Source organism: Leucopleurus acutus, assembly GCF_964270905.1.
Source record: "Leucopleurus acutus genome assembly, chromosome: 13".
NCBI lineage: Eukaryota > Metazoa > Chordata > Mammalia > Artiodactyla > Delphinidae > Leucopleurus > Leucopleurus acutus.
Genome location: NC_139155.1, coordinates 11447357 through 11471860, shown reverse-complemented (window position 1 = coordinate 11471860; position 24504 = coordinate 11447357). Strand labels below are relative to the sequence as shown.

Here is a 24504-nt window from a genome sequence, read left to right as displayed (position 1 = left end):
ATTTAGGTAAATAAGAATGCTTTGTTTTATTTTTAGCAGAACCCAAATTAAATATCGGATTACATGTATAGGCCCCAGAAAATTATAACGAAGAGGTCAAGTTTCTTAGAAGAGGATTTGCAGCACAATTACTTGAAGAGCCTTTTCAAAATACATATGCTTGTGACTCATCCTGGGTCTGCTGAATCAAAATCTTCTTGGAAGGAGCCAGGAATGTGTTGGAAAGTTCCCGAGTGGTTCTGATTCTTACCTTTGGTTGAAGACCATTGGGGTAGAAATATTTTTAGATAATAGACAAAAGAAGGTAGTCTCATAAAAATATCACTGAATTTATTAATAAGGTGCTGTTTATGGCGCTGTGTAGCACGTGCCCCAGGATTTTCATGTGAGACCTCAGATAAGAATTAAAACTTGGTTTTCCCACAGTAATTATATGAAGTTGTTTACAGTCAAGAAAAACAATATACCTGGTTCTTTCTTCCTCTACCTCCCACTTCAGCCATCTGGATTCTCTGGGGCAAAGGTGTAGTTCCGTTTTGAGGCTCTTGAGGCCTGGATAGCTACAGTCTAGCTTTTCCTAATTCATTAAGAATTTATTGAGTTCTTTCAATGTACCAAATGCAGAACAGGCAATTCTGGGAATGCTAGTACTGAACAAAACTGTTTGGAGCTTACAATCTACTAGATGAGACAGCTGTTAAGCAGATAAACATTTGAATAAAGTGCTCTCTGGCCTAGATACTGTGAGCCTGTTTTGAGTATTGGTTTATATATTTTTCATGTATAAAAAAGAGATGAGCCATGGAATCTCTTCATGTCCTATTTATGTGGAAACACACATAAACACACGTATAGTATATATTTTTATATTTTATATATATGTGTTATTATATTTTATATAAGTGGTATGTACATTTTGTCACATATATAGCACACATATGCCCATACACATGATGGATAAATTTAGATTACAGTTCTCAGCAGTACATGTTAGCCCATTTTTCTTAATGCTTTATTAAATAACACATAAAAATGACAAGTAAATTATGCTTTATATGTGCTAGTATTTCTACTGGTTTCTTTCTGAAGTTTTTGTTTTTATATCACTAAATGTAACAAATATTTTGGGACAGTTTTTTAGTGGTGAGATTGAGATTGAAAGTCACAACAAGCTGGGACTCTCTGTACCCCTTGAAGAAAGAGAAGCATGTGATTGTCACAGACAAATTCTACCTGTTGGGCATAGAATTCTTTTTTTCACAGATGGTGCCTCATTAGTACAACATTTAATTGCCCTTACAATTTTTTAAGCTACCATATGGTTTGACTTGGGTCACTGTTTTTGAGAAAAGTGTTAGCATGTTAATCCTGTTGAAAAGTTGCAGAATGGTGATTCTAGACTATAACTGTCAACACTGTAATACAAATAGAGGCAGAGAGAGAGAGAGAGACAGTGTATACTGATGGCAGAATACTGAAGAGAGAAAACAGTGGGTGCTTGCTTCATCAAGAAGAATCAGCTATGTGTTCAGGCTGTATAACCTCGATATGCCACCTCTTCTGCTACAGCTGCATTTGGAACACTTGAAAGTTAAGGATGGTAAAGGGGTCCCCCAAATCAATGAAAATGACCTTGTAAATGAGAAATTCAACGGAAAGTTATATTTTTCTTCCTTTTTAATGTGCACCCCTGGATACTGCAGTTAAATTACATGTTTCAAGAATACTACCTTGAGGTCCTCTCGGAAAAGATTTTAAAATCATAGCAGTTGTCATTCAAATATGTTCTAAAGACCTGCATTTGCCCATGCGGTGTACCGCGGCAGAGTGGATTAAGTTAGCTCAAATGGACTTACCACATTGTCTATGAGCCAGAAAGCAGCAAGGATTCTGACTGGCATCATTATTTATTACTTTGGAATGCTGACGGTGCATTTTCCTGGCTGAGTCCATACTATGCTTATTGACGTGCATGAATGAAAAGGCTCTGCTTTGCCTTAATTTAATTTTCCTAACAACTTTCTTTATAGGACTTGGATTTTGAAGCCAAAACAAGTTACACGCTACGGATAGAAGCTGCAAACAGAGACGCCGACCCTCGCTTTCTAAGCTTGGGACCGTTCAGCGACACGACGACCGTGAAGATAATTGTGGAAGACGTGGACGAGCCCCCTGTATTTTCGTCACCCCTGTACCCCATGGAGGTGTCGGAAGCTACCCAAGTTGGGAATATCATTGGGACCGTAGCAGCTCACGACCCAGATTCTTCCAACAGCCCTGTGAGGTAAGAGCTCATTGCTCTCCTCTTCTGTAATTTTGCAACAATGTGCCTTTATTCACAACTCATGTCTCTACGTTATGAGGCTTTGGGGTCATAGCTAACAAAAACCAGTTTTGTATACGTATTGAGCCATAGCTGCAGAAGTGAAACAACATCAGAACAATGCAACATTTTAGTAATTCGAAAATGTGTCACCTGATTATCCAAGGCCATTATTGTGTGGCAGTGTCTTTAGGCACCATTGTCATCCACAAGCAGAGCTGATGTGCCTTTTCAGCCAGTTATCCTGAGCTCTTTCAACACAAACTGTGTTCAGAGAGAAAGTGATGCATGTCCTTGTTGTAGGATAAATGCAGATGTTAGAAAACTAATTTTATAAACAATTTAAATTAGAGGTTAATTTTTCAACAACCCCTTTTGTATAGTGGTCTATATGGATAGTATATGTTTGTTAGTTTATTAATTCCACTTATAAAAAATAAAATAATACCGTATCTCTATATAAGGACTATTTTAAAATGTCCTTTCAGTAGTCCTGTAGAGAGAGAGTAGACACATTGTTATAACCAACTCTGTAGTACTAACAGAATGATGATATGTAGGCGTTTCAAAATATCATACCATTCCAGTTCACACTTTTTACTATAGTTTTACAATCTGAGAGCTACATGCATGTTTTTGTATATGCATGTATTTGTGTGTGTGCATATGATAAAGCACGTCTTTTTTTTTTTTTTTTTTTTTTTTGCGGTACGCGGGCCTCTCACTGTTGTGGCCTCTCTCCCGTTGCGGAGCACAGGCTCCGGACGCGCAGGCTCAGTGGCCATGGCTCACGGGCCCAGCCACTCTGCGGCATGTGGGATCTTCCCGGATCGGGGCACGAACCCATGTCCCCTGCATCGGCAGGCAGACTCTCAACCACTGTGCCACCAGGGAAGCCCATAAAGCACGTCTTTTTAAGTAAATATTTAATAATATTTAAATGAGTATATAGAACATACCAGAAATTACATTGCATTTCATGTCTTAATTTGGGTTCGTAAGTAATATTTTTCAGTGTCATGGTTTGGATTTTGATTACAAAAGCTAACAACAGATTTAACTTTTAGATTTAACTGATATTTAATGATGCTAAGTGCTTTAGAGCTAACTTCTGAACTAAGTCTGGGCATTGCTTACAGAGTATCAAGAAAAATATCTATACATTAGACAATGACTTTTAGTTAAGAAGAGCTCATATTCATTTTTTCTCCTAAAATAATAAGCCGATTTAGGCCTATTACTTATATAAATAAATTATTACACACATTTAATAATATAAAATATCATTTTATTATTTACATGTAAATAATAATCATATATATGTGTGTGTATATGTAATTAGTACTCTCCTTTCCTTCTCTTTTGTTTGACAGTAATATCATAGCCTAGTAAAGAATTGGTATAAACCAATTTTTATTCCATAAATGAAGTCATACTCATTGCTTCTCTGTCTTTACAAGAAATTCAGGCTATATGGAGGCTATCTTACTCTTAATGCAGTGGTCATAAACCATTTCTAAGAATGTAGCCTTCTGTGCACTAAAATATCTGTGGGTCACAGATGTACTCAGATGGAGTAAGCCTTCGCCTCCTCCCTGTAATAGCCCAGGCTTCATTGTCAAACAGCTCCCTGACTTAAGCTCAGCTCCATCTGCCGAGTCCTACTGATGTGCACAAATCTGAATTTGGGTTTTGTTATCGCATTGCAACTCTAGTGACATACTTGTCTCCTTCCCCCCAAGAACAAGCAACCACAGTACAATCGTAGTCATACATCAGCTACTCAGGGTAGTCTGACTTCTGCTTAAATCACTTAATTTACTGGGGAGAAAGAGAGAATGCTTTCATGAAATTGAGGATCTGGGAAAATAAAGAGACACACTAATATGTATCACAATTCAGTACTTCAGTGAGTGAAAGGATTTAAGAAAATTTTGATTTATGGTATTGATATTTTAATCTTATGTAAAAATTTTTTTCTTTACCCATTTCCTGTGTATTATCCTGTTAAAGCCTTTCAGTGTAAATGTCTCACTTTTAATAATATTTTATGTGGAATAAATGCAATGTTATATAATAACTTGGGGAAGGAGAAGGGAGAGTAGGACCAAGTGGGTAGTGACTTGAGTTAGAGGTGAAGTGAGTTCTGTGTCTGCTCCCTGAAGCACAGAGATAGAAAGGGCCAAAGGCTGCATTCTGCTGACCTTGGAGGTGAAGATCTCTGTGACTTCCGTCAATGAAAGAGCAGCTGGCCAACGCTGTATTTTTACCTCATTTTTATTTTCTTAAAACTAATCAAGGTGACCTTGAAAGTTCAGGTTAGTACCTCTTACATCCTTTTCTAATCTCTAAGTTGCACAGATAGGGAGAGATTTTGTTCAGAGTGAAGTGAAATGTTAGGTTGTGTGTGTGTGAATATTTCTTCTGCTTTTGTAAAACGAATTTCTTGACTTAGGCTTCATGCTTGTATTCTTGCAACATTTCTTTGCCTTGCACTATTTCTCATAAGGTCAGAACAATCACTCTTAGCTTATTTGTTTCTGAATTTGTCGCTCACATATTTCTCTTTTCCTATCCATTTACGATCTCTTATAAGAGGCCAGCCTCCTTGTTGTGTAGTTTGGTGAGTTGATGGGTACTCCTAGCAGTGACATTCTCTAGAAGACTTGTTCTCTTCCCAGCACTGCTGTTTTCTGAGTATCCTAGGGGATGTCACTTAGCCTCCTAAGTTTCCATATAACCCAGTAAAAAGGAAAAGCAACACTTAATCCCTGCTTTGTCCCAAGGTTTTTGAAGATTAAGTGAGAAAGGGAAAATAACTGATGCTTTTAAACTGTCAGTCATGACTAAACTATTAGGATGTACTATCAATGTACATCGCTATTATTATAGTTTATTGTTTTCATGGCATTTTTATTTCAAGGTCAATAAAGTCAATGAAGAGAGACATATTTTACAAGCAACTGTATTGGCAATCTGTATTGAACGTTGGTTTGTATTCACATATTTTCCAATATGTAGAAAATATTACATAGTCGTTTAATGGACATAAACATGTATTTGCATTGGGCACTCAAGTAACTATCAAGATGTAAGCCCTCTTAACAGAGGCCAGTGGAGGAGTAGATCACACAGTGTGCCGAGGTCCTAGGAAAAGTGAATCTCCAGGCTGAGATGGAAGCTGAAGACTCTTACAGTTGTGAGCTTTGCGCTTCTGCACCTTTAGGAATATCGTAGTTCTTAGAGGAATGGAAAAGCAGTATTTGTTTAAAATTAGGCCAATAGTATTTGAATTGTAAAAGAGTACAGGAGGGTGGATAATTAGTGTTTGAATTCACTGACATTCTTTGTAGTGTAATACTGAAATCTAGCATATGCCATTTACATTTGGAATATTTTCTGATATATGGGGCAAGAGATTAGAATTCTAGAAAGAAATACACGTACTTACCTCCAGCAAGGTAAATTGAGATCTTCTTCCCACATGACCCATGCCTTGCCTAGTTTTTTTTTTTTTTTTTTTTTTTTTTTTTTTACCTATTCCATTAATGTACCAACCCAAAGCTCTTTGCATCTGCCCTTTCCTTAAAAGAAGATGAGGGCATCTACATTACTGTTGGAACCTTGCCGTTTGGTTCCATTTGACTGTTTAGAAGTATAGTAAAAGTAGATCGAAAGATTAAATGAACCCGGAGCCCAGTGGCTGGCCAGAATATGACACCTTTGTGAACTGGTATGTCTTGTTACAGCTTGCCCGCTATCCGGAGGGCTTACCTGGCCCAGCATTTCATGTACACTTCGCCGTCCTCTTTCCTGATATGAAAATTAGAAGCCAAAGCTGGAAATTAGGTAATACTTGAGATTACGTAGAAAAAAAAGAGTTTTTTGAAAGCAAAAGTGGGTAATTGAGGGCCGGCATGTTTCTGGCTTTGTATTTTTTATGCAGTTGCCTACCATTTCATGTAAATTTTGGCCCCAACTACCAAATATCAGGCTCTGTCTATTGAACTTGGAAGGACAGATTGTGTTCTGCTGATTCTCATCATTTTTCTGAAGAGCAAAAGTTTTGCTTCTGTGTTTCTCATCAGTAAGATGGTAAAAACTGTAAGCACAGCCTAGTGTTCAGAGAACTATTACTTCTTCATGTCAGCATCCGTAGACTGATCAGTGAATCAGCATACATTGGTTAAGAACCTGCTTTGTGCACGACACTGGGAAAATACAGGAAAAACAAAGATGAATAAAACATCTCCCCTCACCTCAAGGAACTTACAATCTGGCTGAAGAAATAAGATTCCATAAGAGTTAAACAATACAAGGGGGAAAAGTGGCAGCTCTGTCAGAGGGTAAATTGTGAGATAAATACTAATCACTCCAAGGTCATTGGACATGAGACTTCATTTGAAGGAATGTATGCATGAGCTGGACTTTGAGGGATGGCAGGATTTGGACAAGCCAGACATAAGGTCTGTTTATGTTTTATGTAGTTATATCCTAAGAGTCTAGTGCTGTATTATGAAATCACATTTATTTCTGTAGGCAGCACAGCTAGCCCAAAGTCCCTGTGCTTAAAACAGCCAATGAATTGAAACATATTATTACAAATAAGATCAGATTTGAAGAAGGGTGATTGAGAAGTAATGGAGATCATTTTCAGCATTTCTAACAATCCAAATACAGAGCTAGCGTTGTATTTATGTTCAAGGATACAAGGATGATAATAATATTCACCTGCAGGCTCTTTTGGCATTCCTGGTATGGTATGTCCTCAGAAAAAAGGGGATAAAATAATATCGGATATTACATTATGTAGTGTGACTAGTCTGAGCACATGGGGGGTGTTTGAATAATTCAGTGTGTACTTTAAGTGGCTTGTATACATGCATGTATTTGTACATATTATTTTAATCTAAATTATGTGAATATCTCACAGAATTAAAGGGAAGGTTGCACAGCCAGTCTGCAGAAAAGAGAGGAGGAAGGTTTCTCTATAAATACGAGCAGCAGGAGTGAGCTGACAGTGTCTTCTGAACGTGGCAGTGGATGCACCACTGGCACCTTTTTCCCTCATGGCTCTGTTTAAGGTTCACATTTCTTGGAAAGTTTTTTTAGTCCTGTCTTAGGACACGTGTCCATCTCTTACCCAGGAAGTTCTGGGCATTTTCATGGTGAGTCCCATCAAGATTGCATGAGATTGGGAAGGTTGAAATCCACAAGGGAAAATTGAGTTGCCATTATCAGAAGAAGGGGGTGAGGCTGCAGACAGTGGTACCACTAAGTACTGAACTCAATAGCTGATTTTGAAGTAATTTATTTCTCATTAAAGCCCTATCGGGCAAGCGTTAACATACCGCTGTTATAAATAAACATGACTCTAGTTAGAAAATGTGGTTCTAGGATTTTAGCAAGTTCGGTATCAAAACCTGTACACTGCTTGTACACTGCTTGTAGCAATACACACACACACACATGCACACATGCATAAATTTCTTAAGCAATTAAGGTTTCAACTCAAATGATCCAGTTATTTCTATTGATCAGATTTGTCGGCGTTTATTACGTTATCTTTTCCATATAGGGAGTAGCATTTGCGTTCGTGTAGCCCACTCACCTTCATACTCTATTTGTGATTATCAACATGCATAGCCATAGCTGGGCGATACGAATACTACCTGTGAATACGGAGAGGGCCATTTTAGTCGATCTTCACAGCTCATTGAACAGCAGCACTTGTAACTACAGGCATTTATTAGGGGATTGATTTTGTTTCAGATGCACAGAACACTGAGGATATTCAGATGTATAAGATGCGGTCCCAACCCACGTGTTATCTAGCTGGAGGAGAGATCTTAGGCGAAAACTTATTAAAAAAATCCAATGTTAAATCTGGAAATGAGAAATCATCTTGTAAAATTTTCTCATTTCGCAGATAAAGAAACAGAAGAGTACAAATGGTGAATGAAAAGCCCAAGTTAGTACGGTAGGTCTGATGCAGGATTGTGGCTATAAATATGGCCCAGTCTGTGGTTCGTGGTGGTGCAGCACAGAGAGCTGGTAGTGAAGTCCATGGGCCCTATGGACTGCAGGCTTTCTTAAAAAGGCTCGATTTCTGAAGTAATTGGGAAGGCTTGGTGCCTTCCAAGGCAGGGGATTGTCTTTAAGGAGTTGTAGGACTACAGGAATTGGAAGGAGGAAAAAATAGGAGTAAAGAAGGGCCAACATGAGGAAAGGCACCTCAGTGGAGATACACACCATATTGTCATTTAATCCATGAATACATCAGTGTAACTGTCTTAGAGTTTTAGATAGAGCAGTGGAAAAAAAATGAAAAGAGGCTGAATTCTAGAGTTGTAGGTAGTAGAGACTAAAAGGTCATCTATGTGCGATGTGATATATACTGGAAAGGTGGTTCAGACAGACACGGTTCTGAATCCTGGTTCCATCAACAACCAGCTGTGAGACTTTAAAGTCCAATATTGGAATATGGCAATAATGGTACCTGCTTGCCTTAGTTAGAAATTGTGCTTGGCTGGTTGAAACAAAGCTTAACGCTAATGACCTACCAATGAGAAGTCTGGAGCCAGGCAGTCAAAGACTGACAATTTGGCAGGATAATGTCATCAAGGGCTTGGCTTCTTGTGTCAGGCACTCATCACCTCATATTTACAAGATGACTTTTGGGTTGCTGTCCATTGTGTTCATGTCCCACATGAGATAGAGGGGAAGGGGCAAAAATCAAATGCCAGTTGAATTAGCAGCTCTGTCCTGTCCTTGAGGGAGTTTTTCAATGATGCTCAACACAACTTTCTTTTGCATCTCATTTGTTAAACCTTAGCTATAAGGACACTGCATCTACAGGGAGGCTAGCAAGTGTAGTTTTTCAGCTGGACACATGGTTGCCTCCAACAAAAGCAGGGATCTATGAGTAAGAACTAAGGGCAAGTGGATATTAGGTGTGCAAGTAAAAGTCTCTGTCACACATGACTTTACATAGCTGTTTGAGGATTAGGAAAAAATGTATATGTTTTACATTCTCAGTATATTTAGAGAGAGGGACAGGTTGATGAATCTGCTTTTGGATATTCTGAGCTTTAGTTGAAGATGTTGCCTGTATCTGGAGTAGTTTAGGGAATCTCAGAAAAAGGATTGAGGCTGGTTATTGAGATTTGGAGGTGTCTGCATAATAAATGGAGAGGGCAGAAGCTTTAACTGCTGGTGCTGCAAAAATATGGAAGCGATCTCTTTCATTGGTCACTCCAACATACAGTGAAAGAGGTCAAGTATTTTAGGTTGTAATTTATAGAAACTAGAGGGATCGTTGTGAGTGTGCACACCACTAACTGCAGCAGAAGTTGCTTTAAAGATAACTTTGGGTCATGATTAGAGAAACACCAGTCCTTTTCTTTCCTGTTCAGCCTCTAATTGATTCAGGCAACTGTATTTCTCTGTCCTTAAGCCAGTAGATCTGGAGCTGCAAAGAGTGTGCTTCTCCCAACTTCTTCGGAACACTTTCTCTCTTGGCTCACTCAGCCCTCCCAGATTCTAATTCAGAGACAATTTCCCCCGCTCACTCTAAAAAGTGCCCATATTTTCTTTATTTCTCTTGGTTAAGGATTTTTCCCCCCTTTAGGTAACTTTATCATTAGCTAATGTCTCACACATAAATTCTTGCGTTTTGCTTGTCCAGAGGGGCTGGTAGAAAATAGGGAACCCCTTTAATACTGGGGGTATCTCAAGTCCTTGTGATTAAGAAATATAATAACCACTGTGACTATTTTCCATGGTTTGTCTACTCCTGGTCCTTGCCCAGGTTTCCGCCTCTTCTCAAGATAATTCCTCAGTCTCTTCCCACACCTGTCCCAGTTTCCTTCATTGAGAATAGCAATTTGTTGGTTTTCTCCTAAATACTTATTATAGATTGCTACCTTTCCAAATATTTTGTTTATATACTGTATTTCCTGAGACAGAGCGTCACATGCAGGTCCTCCAGATTAATTGCTGAATGTATGAATGAGTGAAAGGGAGACATAAGAATATCAGAATAATTCTCAAAATACCAAATACATATATATGAGGCTATTTAGTGAAAGCTAAGTAAGAGTTATAACTATTTAAAAATATACTGAATTGTGGTAAGCATTTCATGTTGTATGTAAGTCAAATCATCATGCTGTAACCTTAAACTTATATAGTGCTGTATGTCGATTATATCCCAATAAAACTGGAAGAAAAAAATTTAAAAGAAATAAAAAATAAAGATACACTTAAGTTATAAGTGGAAGCTACAGAGTTTATGATTTAGAAATAATTAGTATTTGGATGATAGAAACTTTGGTGTCCATTCTTCTCAAAATTTATAGAAGCATAGGTGATAACTACATCCCCAAAAGATAGGGGTTTTTCTGAGGTGAACAGAAGGTGGAGATATTTAACATATTAAATGAATTCGCAAGTTTAATATCCTTTATTCGAATGCTGGGAGTTTTGAGACTATTGATAATAGAGGCAAATGTTTTAGTTATTGACTTTAGCTCAGTGGGGGATTACATGCACTCATTAAGACAGATATATGCCAAGTTCAAGGCCTTTTTGCTTTGTAAGAATCTAAAAGTCTGTGTTTTCCTGAATATACAAACATTACCATAGTAGTTTGAAAAAAATGGACAATTCAGGCTTTTAGTATTGGCGCGACTGATGCGTGAGTGCATGGGTATTGAGTTACAATCTTCATGTCAAACATTAATATTAATTATTCTATTACCATTGGATTATATATCTATATAATATATATTTATACATATAATTAATTATATATGTATAATCGTTGCATACATAGAGAATATGTTAATACTATGAAATATTGGCATATAATGTTTTGACTAAAGCAACATTTCAGAGGAGAAAATCTAGGTCTTCTATGTAATTGAAAATTAAAGTCTATTTTTAACATTAAATAAACTCATTTCTTGTTCGCAGGGCTGTTGTGTGGGAAGTAGCTTGTAGACAATAAGAATTGAAGTATGTTGATAAGGAGTAAAAAGATTCAAAGTCTAGGCTAAAGTAGGCGGTAGTTTGGAATGATATCTACCGTCAAGTACTAGTGACAACTTGGATGCAGGGACAGGAAAGAAAAACAAATCTAGGTTTTTAGTTTGAGTAAGCAAGTGGCTGGTAGTGTCATTTGCTCAGGTGGAAACGCATGAGGGAGGAGGAGGTTTGGGCGTTGCTAGGAGACAACATTGGTCTGGGCATGTTACATTTCAGTGCACATTGTGTATTTATGTGGTTCTACTAAGTAATTCAGTACGTAAGTTTGGTTGGCCAAGGAGATTTTATATAAATGTAGGTGTCATCAAAAATATAGAAGTGAGTTAAGCTATAGGACTCTGTAAGTTGCAAGGAAAAGTGTTTTTCCAAGAAGAGAAGGGAATCCGTGGGAAAGGTTTTGGGGGAGTGTGAGTAGTCAGAGGTCTCAAAGGGGAGGGTAAACTAGCCGAGGTGACTGAAAGGAGCAGAGAGTGAGGTAGGAGAACAACAGGGAATACGAGGTAGGAGAACAACAGGGAATACGTGGAACAACAGGGAATACGTGGTGTTAATAAAGGCAGAAGGAGAATGTGTTTTGAGGAGTCGTCAGTGGTCAATTGCGGTAAATTTAAATGAGATAGAAAGTAGTAAAAGAACAGAAAAGTGAACCATGGATTTGACAATATGGAGGCCAACGATGAACTTGACACAAATGGAAGAAATCTGTTTTTTAAAATAGAAAACACGCATGTTTTTGATTCAAATAAAGCTATATAGATGGAAAAGGATCCAAATCCCAGGAAAAACATTCTTGAGGTCAGCAGATAGGGTGGATAGCTCAAGTAGAATGGTTTGATTTTGATTTGAATAAAGACACTTAGCTACAATAAAAGGATGCTAAGTAGAGGGTATGGGGAAACTCAAGATTTATTTTTCCTCTCATATCTCATGTAGCACAGATCCTGGAGGTGAGGGCGAGTACATTTTGTACTGCCTTTGCCATTTTCAAACTATTTAATTTTCTTTTCCCTTTCAAACTCTCAACTCTTTTGTAGAATGCATCACCATACTTTACTCAAAATCTTCCATGTTGCTAGCAACCATCAAATATATAGTAATCACACTGATTTGTTGAGGATTTTAGTGCGCAGATTATTTTATTTCTCCCCACCGTCACTTTTGGCTTCTCACTTTCTTGGTCGTCTTGGCTTTAGTGATCTGTTTCTCTGCCTCAGTTTTGTCATAGATTCTTATGAACATAGCCTTGGCTTGCTAACTCTCATAGATACACTACTGCTGTTGAAAATCGACTTCAGGCGTCTCATTCTCTGTCAGCTACTTCCCACTCCAGCAATTCTGCATCCTGGTAAAGTCCCACCACCGATTGGTGCTACCAGAATCTTCTCGATGTCAATCTGCCTTCCCTTATTTCCTCAGTTCTCTCTTACAAACTTAGAGACCGTGGACCTTCATTATCATCACTCACATGTTGGTACCCTTATCCTCCTAACCCTCCTCTCCTCTCATTGTCCATGACTGGTTAAACCCAACCCCCTCCTTTTTATGCATCTTCGAATACTTAGATGAGAACAAAGCAAGACAGACAAACGGGATGACTGGTTTTACATTAAGTCAATGGACATAAGTCTCAAAGGGGCAATCCACGATGCTCAGCTATTCCATTATATTCTCCCTAGCATATGCATTTTTGTCTCTTCTAAAAAAAACCACCTTCTCCTCTCTGTCTCAGCTGACAACCTTGTCTCCTATGCCATCAAGAAAACAGAAGCCGTCAAAAATAACTTGGTCATATTCTCAAATACCTGTTGCTGCACAAAAACAATATTTGTTGATCTGTGGTCAGTTTTTTGGTAACGTTTTCCTATGCCTTCTCTTTCCTTTTTAAGTTTCTTGCATCTTGTTATACAGCAGACTAGTAGTAGATGATTCGTAGTTGAACTACTATGGAAACGGAATACTTTCTGAAATTGGGTGTGTTTATGTTTGTTCATTTGTGTAATTATGTTTTTAAATGAGAGTCCTTATTTCACCCACCTAGAAAGACGAGGGCATTTGAAGACAGTCATTAATGAGGGAAGGGTGAATTTTGTATATGAATCAAAAAATAGCATAATTGAACAAGAATACGAGTAGAGTGGTAGTTATTTACTAATATTTAGATAGAGATATTTTGAGAAAATCCTTTACATGCCAAAATATTTATGTAATTTGAGGCATTCTACTTTTTAAAAAAATTTTATTTTATTTTGGATTATAGTTGATTTACAATGTTGTGTTAGTTTCAGGTGTACAGCAAAGTGATTCAGTTATACATATACATATATCCATTCTTCTTCAGACTCTTTTCCTATATAGGTTATTACAGAATATTGAGTAGAGTTCCCTGTGCTGTACAGTAGGTCCTTGTTGATTGTATCGTATATGTTAATCCCAAACTAGTAATTTATCTCTGCCCCTACATTTCCCCTTTGGTAACCATACGTTTGTTTTCAAAGTCTGTGAGGCTGCTTCTGTTTTGTAAACGAGTTCATTCGTATCACTTTTTTAGGTTCCACATATAAGTGATATCATATGATATACGTCTTTTTCTGTCTGACTTACGTCACTTAGTATGATAATCTCTAGGTCCATCCATGTTGCTACAAATGGCATTATTTCGTTCTTTTCAATGGCTGAGTAATATTTCATTGTATACATGTACCACATCTTCTTTATCCATTCCTGTATTGATGGACATTTAGGCTGCTTCCATGTCTTGGCTATTGTAAATAGTGCTGCTATGCACATTGGGGTGCATGTACCTTTTCGAATTATGGTTTTCTCTGGATATATGCCCAGGAGTGGAATTGTTGGACCATACGATAGTTCTATATTTAGTTTTTTAAGGAGCCTTAATACTGTTCTCCATAATGGTTGTACCAATTTACATTCCCACCAACAGTGTAGGAGGGTTCCCTTTTCTCCACACTGAGGGGTTCTGCTTTGAAACATGTCTGTGGAACCCTGGTCAAGGCCCCTGAGTGAGCAATATAAAAACAGAAAGGTTAAGACCAACCTGGTGTTATTAAAACAAAAGATGTTTCTAAGTATATGTGAATGGGTTAGATGTCTACATATGTTTCATTTTAGAGGGACCTCTGATCGTGACCAGGGCTACTATATCTGATGAGAATGTCTTTTAGGAGCCACAGTTTGGAGTTTATAATGGCATATTCAAATCCACTGTGAAGATAATCATACTATTGTCTTTATTTTGTACTGTTGGACAGAAAAGCAGAGATTACTGACAAGCAGGTTATGAATCAACTGGAACACTGGTGAAGTTTTAAACTAGACATATTTTATGTTAGTATGACAGATTGTGGAGTCAGCAGAATTTGGTGATTGGCTGTGCAATTAATGAAATAAATTCAGCAAATTATAATCAAACAAAAAATATTGAAGTGTTTGGTTTTTTTTTTTTAATATTCAATTAGGTATTCAATTGACAGAAACACAGACTTGGAGAGATACTTCAATATTGATGCCAACAGTGGAGTTATTACAACTGCCAAATCTCTGGATCGAGAGACGAACGCTGTTCATAATATCACAGTCCTTGCAATGGAGAGCCGTAAGTTGTAACGTTTAACGTTAAATTAGGATGGGGAGGACATTGAGAGTGGAGAATGGGTTGACATGAGTTTATAGTTGTGACTTGAATTTTACTAGGTGTTTGTTTGAATTCAGCAAAATTTTGAAATTTTCTAATTTCAAGCTGCGAAATATTTATATTCTCTAACTTTATTCGCTAATACTTACAAAGTTAGTGAAAAGAGGTTATTACCATAAAATAATGGGCCTGAGTTACCCTCAGAGGGCTTCTGCTTGTTTTGTGGTCATACTTTGTGCTGCATTTATGCTGACATGGGGTTGGTCCCATAGTTTATAAAAAAAATAGTAAATTGATCTCTAACCAAGACACCCAGATTTCTACATTTTCATATGGAACTAATTTTGGTCCTTGATAGGAAAAACATTGAGAGAACAATGCATAATTATACTGTGTGCATGTTATATACATATGTAATAGGTACATAATATATACACATATTCATATAAAAATCGGCTCTAGCATCAAAGAATATTGAAATTCCTGGCTTATTTGTCACTGTGTGTGTGTGTATGACATTTGTATCAGAGTTTCCATGGCTCCCTTTAAAGTCTACAGTGTTGTGGTTCTAGATTTTATTCAAGTCTTAGTCATTTCCTTATTAGATTGTGCTTTAGAGAGGCAAACATTTTTGGTTGATTCTAACCGTTTTAAATATGAGTTTCCTAAGTAAGATGAGGTTGGAGTAATAGCTTTACTCTGAGCACAAGCAGACCGTGGAGATATTGTGGGTTCGGTTCCGGGCACCACAGTAAAGTGAATATCACAATGAAGGAGTCACACAGATGTTTTGGTTTCTCAGTGCATATGAAAGTTGTGTTTATACTATACTGTAATCGGTTAAGTATATAATAAATAGCATTATGTCTTAAAAAAAAATGTTTACACTTTATTTAAAAAAGACTTTATTGCCAAAAAATGCTAACTGTCGTGTGATCCTTCAGCAAGTTATAGTAGGAACATTAGGAACATCAAAGATCATGATCGCAGATCACCATAACACATATGATAATAATAGTGAAGTTTGAAATATTATGAGAATTACCAAAATGTGACAGAGACACAAGGTGAGCAAGTGTTATTGGAAAAATGGGACCAATTGACTTGCTCGATGAAGGGTTGCCACAAACCTTCAATTTGTAAAACACACAGTATCTGCAAAGCGCATTCAAGTGAAGTGCAATAGAACGAGGTGTGCCTGTAAATGATAAAACGTTTTCCCGTTTATTAGAGAATCCATCTCAGATAGGAAGAGGCTACGTGGCCATCACTATACTTGACATCAATGACAATGCCCCTGAATTTGCCATGGACTATGAAACCACCGTGTGTGAAAATGCCCAGCCAGGCCAGGTGAGAGCCTCCAGAATGCCACGCTCCTCGTTCGCGATTCCTTTAAAGATGCCCAGCGGCGGTTGCCTTTGAAATCCTACCAGCTTTAAGATAAAATCTAATCAGCATGTTTCAGCAAAACTCACGCTTTGATGTGTAGCATAAACTAATATTAAAGGAACTTTCAAATTCTGTTTAATTGGGATGATGAAAATTCCTCTGGAAGAAAAGGTAAACGTTGTAAAAGCCGTGCTAAACGGTTAAGGGCTTAGGTTTTTTTAAGGAGAAATACAGCATGTTACGGCATGTTAAGCTCGATTGGGCCGCTTCCCACGTTACACAGCGGGGCTTAGGTACCTTGAAGTTGTAAGAATTAAGTGTAGTGTAATCTTGTGGTTTGGTCTACTCATCCATATTCTCAGTGTCCTGTGATGCTTACTGACATGGTGTAATCAGTTGGTACAGCTTATTTCTGAGGTTCACAAAAGTAAATTCAAATAGGAATTTTGAAAAGGACATGATTTGATTTTCAGAGCCCTTTTTAGATTGGGTTCATATTAGCACACCTGACACCGCCACCTGCCCCCTCTCCTCCCACAGCTCAGTCAGGAAGATGGTATTTATCATCCGTGTAAAGTTGCTCTGTCCTGCCTCACACAACAGCCGAGCACAGCAACACGCTTTCAAGTTTTACATTCTCTGTTCCTAGGTTATCCAGAAAATCAGTGCTGTCGATAAAGATGAGCCATCCAATGGACACCAGTTTTATTTCAGCTTAACAATGGATGCAACGAATAACCACAACTTCTCACTGAAAGATAACAAAGGTAAGGTATAATTTTTTTCGTCAGAGGAGGCAACAGGTAGAAGCTTTCTAAGCAAGTACTTTTTCTCACTCAGGAATGCTGATAATGTAATTTTTGTTTTCTTCATACCAGCGAGGACATTAATTAAAGGGCAGTGAGCCCCTTAAGTAATTTTTATCTATGGATTTGCTGTCATGAAGAAGGAACTGCTACTTAAATCATTTTAGGCCTAAATCCAAAGAAGGGGGGAAGCCAGATCCATCTCTCTCTGTCTTTTCTTCTAGACATTTGCTTCCTTACTTGTATACCAAGCTCTTTATGCAGAGTATCTATGGATGGTTGAGGACCAGCTAAATGCCTTAACAAGGATTATACTACCTAGGCATAACCTGAGAGGTTAGGAAAATAATTGGGCAACACATTTCAACCTAAATCAACTTTGACTTAATATTTCAATGCCAACATCAGTTATCGTTTTATTTTTAACATAAAAATGAAAGTAATCCATGCAAATAACAAATATACTCTTTATGCAAAGAAATATAAAATTACAAAAGAAGAATTCCCTATCCTCCCAAATCCTGTTTCTCTGCTTCAAAGATAAACACTCTTAATCAGTTTTATAAATGTCATTATAGAAACATTATTACAAATACCTATAGGTAGATTCTGGTTTTGCTCAATTATATAAACATATATATATATACTTTTAGACATAGAGACAGTATAGATAATTGTAAAAACTTTCAAAGGAAGCATGAGAACTTGCTATCTATTGTCTAATTTTGAATACATTTCTTTCTCTCTCTCTCTCTCTCTCTCTCTCTCTCTCTCTCTCTCTCTCTCTCTCTGTATAGAGAAAGGATTATACCCCAACAATATAGGAAATGTAATTCTTCAAGTTTGAATGTGTTACTCAGCTTTCAGATAAACAAAATGTAGAAATTTGTTAGTTAACTCTGGCTTCTCTAAAAATACTTGCTTTCAGGAGATGGACATTATAAGTGCTTTTGCCTGAAGTCACCACTTATTTTACTGCAGGAAATCCAACTTTGGCCTCAGAAATTCAATCTGAAAATAATACATGTTTCTGATCCCACTCTCTGCTAGATGAGGATACTGTCTTTTTCCTGTAGTAACATAAAAGGAAGCACATTCTCTGTGTGGGTAATCCCAAACTCTCTGACTTAATCATAGTTGGAAAGGACAATTCTCAGCATTTGCATTCATCCAGCACAAATGCAGAGAGGGGAGTTTATGATTTTCCCAAGAAGGGTCTGAACGTTTCCCCCATTTGTTATCATCCAGTACCACCATGATTGTAGGACAGCACAGGAACTAAAATGGCTGGATTTCCAGGACATTGACACAGCCACACAGTTGAAAGATTTCCCCAAGGGCAAGCCTAGAGCTCCCTCATCTGTGGGAATCTTGGAGGAAAACATAAGGAATAGGAAGAAAGAACGTCAGTTCATCCGTTGACTTCCATTTTAGGAAGCACATACAGAACATGATGAATTTTATGATCTCTTTTGTGAACATTATGTTCCTCAACATGGGAACATTGCTGTAAATTTTAAAATCATATACATCAGATATTGGGCATTTTAGCATGTGCTCCTCAACGTGTCGTGTGTGTGCGTGTGTGTGTGTGTGTGTGTGTGTGAGATTTGATGTCGGGCATGTTAGGTTACAAATCAACAACTCTGAAAAAACTTTGTGTATCAAATCATAAATATGTATAACATCTGAATGGTTGTAAGGCAAAGACTAGGGGTGTGTCAAGGGTACAGAAACATACTCAAGACAATATGCTTCAACAACTCCATGTGTAGTTTTTCAACGAACACTCTTGAATTCATACATTTTAAAATAAAAGATTTGTTTACATAAAAACCTACCAGCTGGAATCTGAAAACCAAACACTTTTCTTCCTACTACATTTTATAATTCCAGTCTCATGTGCGCTTGCTGTTCTGTGCTGTTCGAGACAGAACAGATTTCAGCTTGCTCTTTCATTAGAGTATTGTTCATTCTTTCATGTCACTGGATAAAGCACACTGGGTAAAACTATGGTCCTGGTGTTCCTTCTTTTCCATTATATTTTCATTAATTGCTCTAAATTTTAAAATCACATAAATTCCATTATTAATTAATTAAGACAAGTTAACTGGACAAATTGTTAGCAGATTAAGAAATCTATTTCTGATATAGAAATCACAGTTGTGTCATACAGACTTACTGATCACCGTTAAGTTTCATAATTACCATAATAGGTTAGATGAAACAGAATATTGAATATATTATAAATTAAATACTAATGACCTATTTTATCACTGACAAAATGTTTATATACATGGTGTTTTGGTAACCCTATGTACCAGTACGGATTTTTAAAAATTACCCAATAATTCCTCTTTTGACTATCTATGCATATTCATTTTAATTAAAACTAGAGTGGCTTATTTTACTTACTTCTATATTGGGCTTGGAACTTGTCCAAGAAAAGGTGGATTGGAAATTTCACCTATGCTATCTGATGATGATGCAAAAATACTTAACCTGTTAATTTTTATTATCTTCTTTATAAGCATATGGTTTGAAATGTTAAGATTAGTAAAAAGGTATATGTAATTTTTACAGAGTTGCAGGTAATGTAATAAATGATGTATAAACATTTCCCCGTTCAGTTTTACTTTATAACTGTTTCTTTGGATATAACCATATAGCATGACATAAATGTATTAAAATGTATTCACATGAACCAATATTTGGAAATACAGCTCTCTGTCAAAAGAAGCTAAGGAGAGTGACTTAAGGCAGATAAAGTTTTTTTAATTAATTAATTTATTTTTTTAACGTCTTTATTGGAGTATAATTGCTTTACAATGGTGTGTTAGTTTCTGCTGTATAACAAAGTGCATCAGCTATACATACACATATATCCCCATATCCCCTCCCTCTTGCGTCTCCCTCCCACCCTCCCTATCCCACCCCTCTAGGTGGTCACAAAGCACCGAGCTGATCTCCCTGTGCTATGTGGCTGCTTCCCACTAGCTATCTTTTACGTTTGGTCATGTATATATGTACATGCCACTCTCACTTCGTCCCAGCTTACCCTTCTCCTCCCTCCCTGTGTCCTCAAGTCCACCTCTACATCTGTGTCTTTATTCCTGTCCTGGCTAGGTTCTTTAGAACCATTTTTTTTTTTTTTTTTTTTTAGATTCCATATATATGTGTTAGTATACAGTATTTGTTTTTCTCTTTCTGACTTACTTCACTCTGTATGCCAGTCTCTAGGTCCATCCACCTCACTACAAATAACTCAATTTCGTTTCTTTTTATGGCTGAGTAATATTCCATTGTATATATGTGCTACATCTTTATCCATTCATCTGTCAGTGGACACTTAGGTTGCTTCCATGTTCTGGCTATTGTAAATAGTGCTGCAATGAACGTTTTGGTACATGACTCTTTTTAAATTCTGTTTTCCTCAGGGTATATGCCCAGTAGTGGGACTGCAGGGTCGTATGGTAGTTCTATTTTTATTTTTTAAGGAACCTCCATACTGTTCTCCATAGTGGCTGTATCAATTTACATTCCCACCAACAGTGCAAGAGGGTTCCCTTTTCTCCACACCCTCTCCAGCATTGTTTGTAGATTTTTTTCATGATGGCCATTCTCACTGGTGTGAGATGATATCTCATTGTAGTTTTGATTTGCATTTCTCTAATGATTAATGTTGTTGAGCATTCTTTCATGTGTTTGTTGGCAATCTGTATATCTTCTTTGGAGAAATGTCTATTTAGGTCTTCTGCCCATTTTTGGATTGGGTTGTTTTTTGATACTGAGCGGCATGAGCTGCTTGTAAATTTTGGAGATTAATCCTTCGTTGCTTCATTTGCAAATATTTTCTCCCATTCTGAGAGTTGTCTTTTCGTCTTGTTTATGGTTTCCTTTGCTGTGCAAAAGCTTTGAAGTTTCATTAGGTCCCATTAGTTTATTTTTGTTTTTATTTCCATTTCTCTAGGAGGTGGGTCAGAAAGGATCTTGCTGTGATTTATGTCGTAGAGTGTTCTGCCTGTGTTGTCCTCTAAGAGTTTGGTAGTTTCTGGCCTTACATTTAGGTCCTTAAAGTTTGGTGGGACAGAGTCCATCAGAAATCTTGTGTTCCATGCATTTGCTTTCTTTACTCTAGACAACACAGCCTCAATTCTCACCAGGAGAAATGGCTTCCGGAGACAGGAGCAATCTGTTTATTATCTGCCAGTCTTCATCGTGGACAGTGGATCACCTTCACTTAGCAGCACCAACACCCTCACCATCCGTGTCTGTGACTGTGATGCAGATGGGGTAGCCCAGACCTGCAACGCCGAGGCCTACGTCCTCCCTGCTGGCCTCAGCACGGGAGCCCTGATCGCAATACTGGCCTGTGTCCTGACGTTACTGGGTAGGTACTGTTTGCAATGCTTGCTCTGTAAGAGCAGTCACACCACCATAGGTCAGAACTTTTTTCTTTTCCTCTTCATACCTTTTGAGAACATATGCAGATATTCTAATCCATGGTATTTGGGTCACAGAGCAATCTATGATCACTGACCACACTTTCCAGTGATAACTCAGAAAAATTATCAATTTCATTTTTTTAAAAAGTGAAGATAAATGGCTTATGTTTAAAATAGAATTTTTTCAAGATTTTTAAAACATTTACTATATCTCCCAGCTGTTTGCTTTAGAATTCTGGGAACTGTATTAGAGTAAAGAGAATTTTTTCTATGTTGCTTTGATAATATGCTTATTTTAGAAATAATGGCCTTGGGTGGAATCTATGATATTTAATTCCTTAAGACATGAACACCCTTTATATTAGTCTCTATTCTTGCCTGTGTGTTTGAAATACATAATGAAAAAAGACCAATGAATATGGGGGCTTAAAAAAAAAGAAATGATGGCTTTATATCCTACCTCTCTTAAGATTTAAGGTGGGTTTTATAATTATTTGCGAATCTTAAGAGGTTTGAAATTGCAGCAGGGCAAAATTTCCCAAGAAGAATTTACATTTAATTGTACTTTTCCATGATTACTTTGTTATGTGGTTAGGTTAGATTGATCACTCATATTAGAATTGCAGTTTTATAAGAGATTATGCAGCATCCTTTTAAAAATTGGGAGGTATCCAACATGGGCATTGGGTAATGGGTTTATTCCTTTACATTCTGTGAGGGCAAAGTGTACCTTCCTACAGCAAGGACAGTAAGCATTTAATTTTGCATCTGAGCCTGTACTCTGTGTTTTCTTGGGGTTTAATATAATTTGTAAATTCACTTATTTTTGTAAATGCAGAATTTAGCAATGGGAGTCATAACTGTATAATGTTTAAAAACAAGATTTATGGAGTTCGATAAAACCTAGCTTTTATGACTGCCTCCAGTATGTACTAGCTCTTCACCAGGAAAACATTAGTTCTTCTAAGGCTAGCTTCTTAATCTCAAAGGGGAAAAGAATAGAACTAGACGCATAAGCTTGTTGTGAAAATTAAATGAGATAATTCATGTGCCAACCATCTAGTGAACATTGAGTAAATTTTAAGCGTTATCAATGAAGCAAGTTCTCAACCTATTAACCAAGCTAAGACATACTCACTAATACACTGTGTAAATGATCTCATAAAAATGGAAGTTATTATCTTCTATAACTTCAGCTAGCCAAATAAATCTAGAAGGAAGTAAACTTTTTTTTCATATAGCTTCACATAGATCGCCAAAACTTTTAGAAATTCATTAGAAATGGCAAATAATTCCCAATTAAAGTCTAATTAGAGTATAAGGGACTAAGTAAGTTGAAAAACATGGAACCATTGCAAAGTGCTTATTATTTCTCTATCAGGTTTCAAAAAATATTAAGAGGTAAGTTGTGTATTTTATAGTAGCTGGATATTTTATAGTAGCTGGATAACCTAGATGAGAAGATAAGGATTTTCCTTTGTGGTGTTTTCTTGTTTGTTTTTTAATTTTATTGGTATATAGTTGTTAGTTTCAGGTGTACAGCAAGGTGAATCTGTTTTATTATATATATATAAAAGAATGGAGATATTTTTTCATTTTTTGATTCTTTTCCCATAAAGGTTATTACAGAATGTGCTGCTCTGATCTTTATGATTTGTTTCCTTCTACTAACTTTAGATTTTGTTTGTTCTTTCTCTAGTTGCTTTAGGTTAGGTTTGAGATTTTTCTTGTTTCCTGAGGGTAAGATTTTATTGCTATAAACTTCCCTCTTAGTACTGCTTTTGCTGTGTCCCATAAGTTTTAGATCGTCATGTTTTCGTTGTCATTTCTCTCTAGGTATTTTTTTTATTTCCTGATTTCTTCAATGATCCATTGGTTGTTTAGTAACATATTGTTTAGCCTCCACATGTTTGCGGATTTTAGGATTTTTTTCCTGTAAATTTATAATCTCATAGCATTGTTGTTTGAAAAGATGCTTGATATGATTTCAGTTTTCTTAAATTTACTGAGGCTTGATTTGTGGCCCAAGATGTGGTCCATCTTGAGAAGAAAGTGTATTCTGCTGCTTTTCAATGGAATGTCCTATAAATATCAATTAGGTCCATCTGGTCTAATGTGTCATTTAAGGCCTGTGTTTCCTTACTGATTTTCTGTCTGAACAATCTGTCCATTGGTGTAAGTGGGGTATTAAAGTCCCCCACCATTATTGTGTTCCTGTCGGTTTCCCCTTTTATGGCTGTCAGAATTTGCCTTGTATATTGAGGTGCTCCTATGTTGGGTGCATATATATTTACAATTGTTATATCTTCATCTAGGATTGATCCCTTGATCATTATGTAGTGTCCTTCCTTGTCTCTTGTAACAGTCTTTAAAGTCTATTTTGTCTCAGTATTGCTATACCAGCTTTCTTTTGATTTCCATTTGCATGAAATGCCTTTTTCCATACCCTCATTTTCAGTACGTATGTGTTCCTAGATGTGAAGTGGGTCTCTTGTAGACAGCATATATACAGATCTTATTTTTCTATCCATTCAACCAGTCTGTCTTTTGGTTGGAATATTTAATCCATTTACATTTAAGGTAATTCTTGATATGTATGTTCTTATTGCCATGTGTTGTTTTGGAATTGTTTTTTTAGGTCTTTTTTGTTTCATTCTTTTGTTCTCTTTTGTGATTTGATGACTATCTTTAGCATTGTGTTTGGATTCCTTTTTCTTTTTCGTGTGTATCTTGTTTTTTGGTTTGCAGTTCTTATGAGGTTTTGATATAGCTGTATATATGTATGTATGTATGTTTGTATATATATATATATATATATATATAGAGAGAGAGAGAGAG

At 36.8% G+C, this 24504-nt stretch overlaps 1 protein-coding gene across 1 annotated transcript in view; it reads left to right on the top strand.

Moving 5' to 3' along the window:
• CDH7 (cadherin 7) overlaps positions 1-24504 on the top strand; it is a gene marked incomplete at both ends in the record, with an annotated part of 110365 nt that overhangs the window by 72478 nt on the left and 13383 nt on the right. The window contains 5 exons of the mRNA XM_082852862.1: positions 2031-2284; positions 14848-14984; positions 16255-16376; positions 17065-17182; positions 21360-21611. Of these exons, the coding sequence (XP_082708988.1) occupies positions 2031-2284; positions 14848-14984; positions 16255-16376; positions 17065-17182; positions 21360-21611 (883 nt within the window). The remainder of the gene's footprint in view (positions 1-2030; positions 2285-14847; positions 14985-16254; positions 16377-17064; positions 17183-21359; positions 21612-24504) is intronic.